The 7825-nt window shown below is 36.3% G+C and overlaps 1 protein-coding gene across 1 annotated transcript; it reads left to right on the top strand.

Moving 5' to 3' along the window:
• Nucleotides 1–226: 226 nt before the first annotated feature.
• LOC113534132 (C-C chemokine receptor type 4) lies at nt 227–7625 on the top strand. The gene is made up of 4 exons (XM_026926746.3): nt 227–338; nt 604–700; nt 855–908; nt 3687–7625. Exons 2-4 carry the CDS (start codon nt 648–650, stop codon nt 4723–4725), a joined length of 1146 nt encoding a protein of 381 aa, XP_026782547.3. The 5' UTR covers nt 227–338; nt 604–647; the 3' UTR covers nt 4726–7625.
• The last annotated feature ends 200 nt before the right edge of the window (nt 7626–7825 follow it).

The raw sequence follows: 7825 nt of genomic DNA, 5'->3' as shown, positions 1-7825 counted from the left end.
GCGGCAAAAATTTCTTCAGGTTTGGTTTACACCTCGTGCACGAGTTTCATAAGCAAAGAAGCCTTCCTGAGGAGTCATTGCCTTGCAAGTTCAAAACAAAATGTTCAACATTATTGCAAAAGAACATTAGCCACTAGCTTGGTTTCAATATGTCAAGAGCCAATCATGTGCTTGCTCTGAGCAAACTTAATTAAGTGCAGCCTGTTGTGCACTTTTGCAAAGAGCCCCCATACTCTTCACTAAACGGAAGTGTCAAAACCAGAGACCTCAAACACCTGTTATCTTATTTCAACTTTGGCTTTGAGCCGCATAGGCAAAGTCCATCAATTTTGAGTTTTGTAAGTATCCCATTATTTTCCCCAGTACCTATTATTTTCACAATTCATTATATAGTTATATGGATTTTGTTGTATGCATTCATTTTGATCTCTGTGTCTTCTGTGGTTCTTCACAGCTAAGTCTTTCATACTTATTTTTCAGTACAGACACTGCAATTTAGCAGTTTTGTGACTCATTTTTTGAGCTGGCATTTGCCCTTTTCTGTTACCAAATGCTGTAGAAACCTGTGGTGTGCAAAACATTTATGTGTGTTCAACTTCACAGGCAATTTACCCAGTTTTACAGACTCAGCTTTAGGGTGTTGTTGAATGGCAGCGATGTCGAACAACAGTAGCAGTTCTCTGGCCATCACAATGCACAGGTGAGAACTTTTAACACATATTAAAGGCAGTGAATATAATACGTAGTCAAATACAGCTTTAAAAAAAAAGTCAGTTGTTCTGTGTTTATTAAAATGGTGTATATTCATGTATATAAAATGTAATTCTCTTGTGTTTTTTTTTTTTGCATTGCAGTGTTTCAACAACTCTCAATGTCACTGAAATGTTTAAGACTGATTATGATTTAAGGTGAGACCTTTAATATCTTAAACCTCTTGATCTTCCTGAACAAATCTTTAAAATCTTCCTTCATAATGGCATGTATATAACCAGCACTAAAGCACCTATTTATAGAATAATGCAGATGTAGACATGAGCAGGTAATTTCAGTATTTGCATAATGACACAAGAAGTTTAATAAAGTAAAAGAGCTTGTATTGGCTTCTATCCGCAAAATGTTGACTTGAAATAATTTATCTGCCATTTGTACTATGTTCACTGCAACAGAAAATATATATAAAATGTCTTTTAGAAGTAGGCGCATAAAATAACATTAGTACAATAATAAAGATACTGCAGCCTTAAGACTTTGAAGAAGGTCAAATTAAACTTTTACTGGAGTAACATTAGTGCAATAATAAAGATAAAGTAAAAAGGGGTCACGTCTGTGAAGTGGAAATCTTTCCATGTTTTTTCAGCTATCGCAAAAAGTGGCGTCATTCTGGGTTATTTTAAGATGTGGTTATGGTTTATAGTACATGGTTAGATCATTAGATAAAGAGTCAGTACAGTGCGTACCTGCTTCCTTTGTTCATATACCTCAAGAAGTAAATGTGAATAGTCTATCCCAAAGTAACACAAATACAAAAACAGCAAAATGACAACATCGGGGCTTGTGGATGAAGAATTCTTGATATTTATGTGACCATCGGTGCAGGTGGCATGGCAAAATGTTGTGTGTGGAAGAAATAAAAATCGGACTAACAGAATTTATAACAAACACAATTTATTGTCTTTTGAGTTTTAGTGATGCGTGAGAACTAATTTCTACGAAAAATTAAGTATGATATAAAAAACACTTTTTTATTTTATGAATTATGTCATCAAGGATAAATTGCTTATTTATTACACATACAAGATTAATGAAATGAATTTTATATTAATGACTTGAAAGAAAGCAATCCAACACAAATCCATAAATTAAGACATATAAGACTCACCATTCAATTAGGGCAAAAAAATGGTGCCAATTTGGTTTGGCTTAAGAAAACATTTATGCATAACTTTACTAAAAGGATTTGATGTCTATGGCCCAACGCTGTGGAACATCCACAAAACAAATAAAAAATAGTCTGTAATGTAATGAGAAACCACAAAAAACAAAGTCCTCTGTCCTGAAGAAACCTTTGTGGCAGAAAACTCACTTAAGTTAAAGCTTCAACTCTGACGGTTACATAGTGCTGACACTTGAGATTCCATTAAAAAATGTTAAATAATTATCTCCAGGCTTCATCATGTCAACAATTATACTATATGGCCAAAAGTTTGTGGACACCTGACCGTCACACCCATACCATCTGTGCATTTTGAACATCCCACTTGAAATTCTTCCACTCCAATCTTGGCAAACCATGTCTTCTTGGAGCTCGCTTTGTGCACAGGGGCACTGTCATGCTGGATCAGGTTTGGGTTCCTTAGTTCCAGTGAAGGGAAATTGTAATGCTACAGCATACAGAGACATTCTATACAGCTGTGTGGCAACAGTCATAGTGGTGTCACACAAGGTCCACAAACCTTTGGCAATATAGTTTATATCATCCAACATACAAGTCCCTGTGTAAGTTGTTATGTGTAGTAATAATGTCTATTAGAAATAAGATCAAGACCTGCCACTTAGACTTCATCAGGTACTGTACTATAATATATACTCTATGACAGGTTACTATTCTATAGCTAGCATGACTCATCATAGTTTACAGCCATTAAATGCTATTATACCACAGTGCTGTTGAATAATCAATTCTTGATCACAAGGTGTTGATTCATGTTCTACAACTCTGACAGAAGGTCCAGCTGTAATTCAAAAGATAGGATTACATTAATGCTATACATATACACTATATGGCCAAAAGTTTGTGGACACCTGATCATCCTCCCCATATATGGGCCTTCCCCAGGATTAAATGCTACTATAAATAGGTAAAAAAAAAAAAAAAAGAGAGAGAGAGAGAGAGATATTCCTTACTAAATTAAAATGGTTGCTGTAGTATAAGGGGAATAACACTAGATGTTCTGCTGTTTTTGGAAAAATTATCAAGTTTATGGTGGAAAAAGTAAAAGTAAAGTGTTTAGAGGTTTAGAAAGCTCATACAGACCGTATGCTGTATACTGGACAGCAGGTCTCTGCTGGGGTCTCCAAAAATAATCATTTAATGATTTTTTTTTTTAAACATTAACATGCAGGTTCATTGCACATGTTTTTCTTTTTCTTTTTTTTCTTGCTATCATTACTAAAAGAAAATTTCGGAAACTCATTCAAGCATTAAAGGATTTCATTTTGAATTATAGTAGATTCTACTTTTCTAAAATGTAATTAGGAATGTAATACCTAAAAACTGAAGTAAATCTGATCAAATATTGTGAGATAGTTTTTTTTATTGGGAAACACATTGCTTACTCAATCACATTAGCTAGAAGATAGAAAGCTTGCCAGAAAGTTCCACAGGGTGTCTGGTACAGGAGTTGAATAAAGTTACAATTGAAAATAAATAAATAAATAACCCTGTAGTACTAGGGTTCATAACAGTAATATAGTAATCTATAGTGATGTTCTGGCTGTTGTCCATTAGCTGTGTAACCAGTCGCACATTCATAATTATGAAACTGTTTGTTTAAACTATGGGGTTTTAAAATAATTTATAAACAAGGACGATCAAGTACCAAACAACACATTATACATAAATGAACTGTTGCTTTATGAAAACAGCAAAGATTATTTACTTTGTACTCTCTTCTCACTGTTTTCAGCTCCAGCTCAGCATATGACTACTCTGATTATTATAAAAATGGTCCTGCTGGTGCAGCACCGTGTGATTACAGAACCCATGCAAGACATTTTCTCCCAGTGCTCTACTCCCTGTTCTTCATTGTGGGCTTCCTGGGAAACATGCTGGTGTTGTGGGTGATCCTGAGAGGTGCTCAGTTGAAAAGCATGACTGACGTGTCTCTCCTGAACCTGGCCATCGCTGACCTTCTACTAATCTTCTCTCTCCCCTTCCTGGCTCACCACGCCAGAGATATGTGGGTTTTCGGTAAAGGCATGTGCACTCTGGTCCTCAGTGTGTACTATATCAGCTTTTATGCCGGCATTTTCTTTATTGTGCTGATGAGCATCGACAGATACTTGGCTATCGTCCATGCTGTGTTTGCCTTGAGAATCCGAACAAAGGCCTATGGGATTTTAGCTAGCATGGTCATCTGGATTATAGCTGTTGCAGCATCATTTCCTGAGCTACTGTATCTCGGAGTTGAAGAGAATGGGAGTAAATTATATTGCAGTGCTTATCCGAATGATGGAAGTCACAGGGAATATAGGATTGCAGCTTTCATTAAAATGAATGTTTTGGGCCTGCTAATTCCGCTGAGTATTGTGGGATTTTGTTACTCGATGGTGATACGGAGGCTTCTGATGCTTCGTACATCCAAGAAACTGGCCATTCGTCTTGTTGCTGCAGTCATGGTGGTCTTCTTCTGCTGTTGGACGCCGTACAACTTTGTAGCATTCCTCAAAGCACTGGAACTGCGGGGGATCCTGTCTTCAGAGTGCGAGTTCGGCAAAAGGATCCAGCTGATGCTGCAAGTCACTGAAGCCGTGGCATACTCGCACAGCTGCCTCAATCCATTCCTCTATGTGTTTGTGGGTGAAAAGTTCAGGAGGCACCTCGCCAGGCTTCTGCGCCAGACACCATGCATCCATGTGCAGTGTATGAAGAGCTACATGACCCAGGCCGCAGCCTCTGTGTATTCGCAGACCACAAGTGTGGATGAACGTTCAGTTGGCGTCTGAATGGTAGAGATTGTTAAAGGAATACAACGTTTTATTTAATATGTGTATACTGTATATATTTGCACTGCTGGGCATATTCAGTAAGGATTTAATACCAAGATTGACCACATAAGTATTCAGACCCAAGACATAATTCCAGACTTAAGAGCTCTTCAGAAGTTACACAAGAATTATGCATATCGCTTGGAGTTTGAGTAAACCATATGGATATCTCAATTGCATACCATTCTGATCTTTAACTTAGGCCCATTTTCTTACATGATATTGACTTGAGCGAGGAGCAGGATTAAATCTAACACCACTCTCTGACAGTTTGATGTAATTATGATGTGTCACACTGAAATTTAAAAAACTGTGAATACCATTCAGGGTCAATATTGAATACATAAATATGTCAATAAGTCCACAAAAAGGTTTTCTTTTTCCCATGGATGACACTACGTGGGAGACGGCATCTTAATCGGAGACATTGCTAATCTTGAGGATTGAATTTTTTATGGATAAAATTATGAACAACACCTAAGTGAGCTGTAAGTGTAGCAGATGAATGCTTGGTCAGCTTATCCTTCAAAATGTAGGCAAACCATGGCTACATTAAGTTGTGCACACAATTATATGGCAGTGCATAACATGACAAAAATACTGGAGGTGGCCTAGGTGCTAGTGAAAAACCCTCATCTCTCAACCCCAGAGGCTTGAAGTACACATAGATAATTTTAATAATCTGCAAAGAATTTCAACTTAACTACCTGTGTAAACTGATTCTGAATATGGGTAACTTTTCTTGTTGTTGCCAACTCTGAATACGGCCCTTTAATTTTATATCCCTCAATGCCTGGGTCACTAAAGGATAATTGGGCTGATGTTGAGGCCAATTTGCTCTCCTTGATGATTCCAGAAGGTGTCCAGATTTTAGCTGGGTTGCAGCTGATTTTAAATCATAGATGTTCAATATTTTTAACTTAATATATTGTAGTGTGGGGGAAGTACAGATTGTCTAGTGTGAAAAACCTGATGTCCTGTGTGAAAGACTGATAACCAGGCATTAGATGGGTGTGAGGTTGTACTTGTATAGATTATATATCTTTAATGTTCAATTTTAAAATAGATTGCTTTTAATTTTGGTCTAGTTTGCATATTGTCACGTTCTTGTGTAAAATGTTAAGTATGTGTTTATGTGCCAACCTGAACATAAATCGGAGTCTTCCTGTGCAATTATATATATCAAGCATATCTATATTAAGCAGTGTTAAACACACTGGGACATCAAAACATGCAGAGCCATACCCTGTGTTATTCTGTGAATCTCTGAAAATGTTTATTGTAACAAACCCCACAGTTGAATATTTTCCTGTAATATTTTCCTATAATAGCAAGTGTTTTATTCCTCTTATACCCCAACAATTTGCCAGTGTTTGCAATTTTACAGTTTATTAAACAACATGCCATACTGTGTTTTTCATTTATAGTTACATTTAATGTTGTGGAACAAGTTAGTTCCTGTTGTCACTGACATAACAGCAGCAATGGACAGTCATTTCCTCTACACCCTCTCTATTTTCCCTCTCTAGAAGTTAATAAGCCAAAAAAACCCAGCTTGTCATGTTGCCAAGAAACTACAAATTGCAAAGTCCCCTGTGGTGGAACATTTACTGACACTGGAGTTGACACTGGAGACTCCTTCCATAAATGTTTAGAGAAAACTTCATTTTGTCAATGATACTACATTTTGTTAAATACTAACATGTTTTTAATTAATTTGTTATAGATTATGTGGGGCATCTGACAGACAAGTCCCTACAAATGAGCAGTTATGATAGAAATGATAATGTCTTAGAACTAACGCATTATTATAAACCTATGATTTGATTTTCAGCTGGAACAACTGTCAGAGCTGCAGTTGTTCCGGCTGAACAACTAATCAACAAGTTCTGACCAATCAGAATTGGGAATTCATCAGTGCTGTTGTCAAAAGGCATTTACTCAATAAATACGTGTAATTGCTGAAGACCTATATGGAATTACCTTATTAATGTGATTTTGCTATGTCTTAATGGTGCATTGGATTTACAAATGTCTTCCACTTTTGTATTGGACTTATGACTGACATTAAAAAAAAAAAAAAAAAGACCACCACTTCGGGCTCTCTTACCTCATTTCAGTAATATTTTGTACCCCTTAATGCACAGTATGGCACATGGATTGAACACACACCAGTAAAAATGAGGCCCAATGTCTTTATGTAATTCTGGAAATGAGATTTATATACAGTATTTGTTTGGTAATTGGATATTTTAATTTGCATCTGGAGCTTATCTATGGTTTAGCTGTAGAATTAAAGAATTTTAACCCTATGGTAATACGGGAGACAACTGAAAACTAAGCTTTGCTGCTTAGGTCAGCACAAACACGAATAAAATTCATCCTGTGGAAAAGCCAGTGCACTGCAGAAGAAAGGATGTGGGATGTGAAAGACAATTTGCTTTAGATAGTGGTTATATTTGCTTCTCGGCAACTTTTTTTTTTTACTCACTTCTCTTTTGCTCTTTGCATGCGAGGATTTTCTTGTCAGCAATGTTGGGACCGCTGTGAGCAAATGTTTTCCTGAGTTTATTATTATTTAGGAATATATCATGTAAAAGCATATGTAAAAGTATATATATAAATATGTGTGATCTATTTATGTGTTTGTCCTAACACACAGTCTTAACTATTAACATGATATTGACCCAATTATTAGATTCATCGATACATTGTAATCCCTGCTGATTTTACTAAATAACACTGTTTTTGGTGAAAAATGATGGAAATACTAAGAAGTTGTTTGTGATATATTAAGAAATAAAAGTAGCTCTTGAAAAAAAACAGGCATTGGCAATGAATAAAACAAGAAAAATACACATATGACTGTGTAGATGTTATTTCATTTAAAACCTCAAAACTAGTATCAGGTTATGAGGTGTGAAAACTGGGTCAGACCGCAGCCCCCTTACCATCGTTGCTACCAACACAGGCTTGCACACACTTCATATGAAACGTTCTCATACAGCCACACTGTTATCTAAAAACACCATCACAAAGAGCTAATAAATTCACCTTT

The sequence above is a fragment of the Pangasianodon hypophthalmus genome, chromosome 1 (genome assembly GCF_027358585.1).
Source record: "Pangasianodon hypophthalmus isolate fPanHyp1 chromosome 1, fPanHyp1.pri, whole genome shotgun sequence".
NCBI lineage: Eukaryota > Metazoa > Chordata > Actinopteri > Siluriformes > Pangasiidae > Pangasianodon > Pangasianodon hypophthalmus.
The sequence above is the reverse complement of the archived record's forward strand: the minus strand, read 5'-3'. Positions and strand labels throughout refer to the sequence as shown.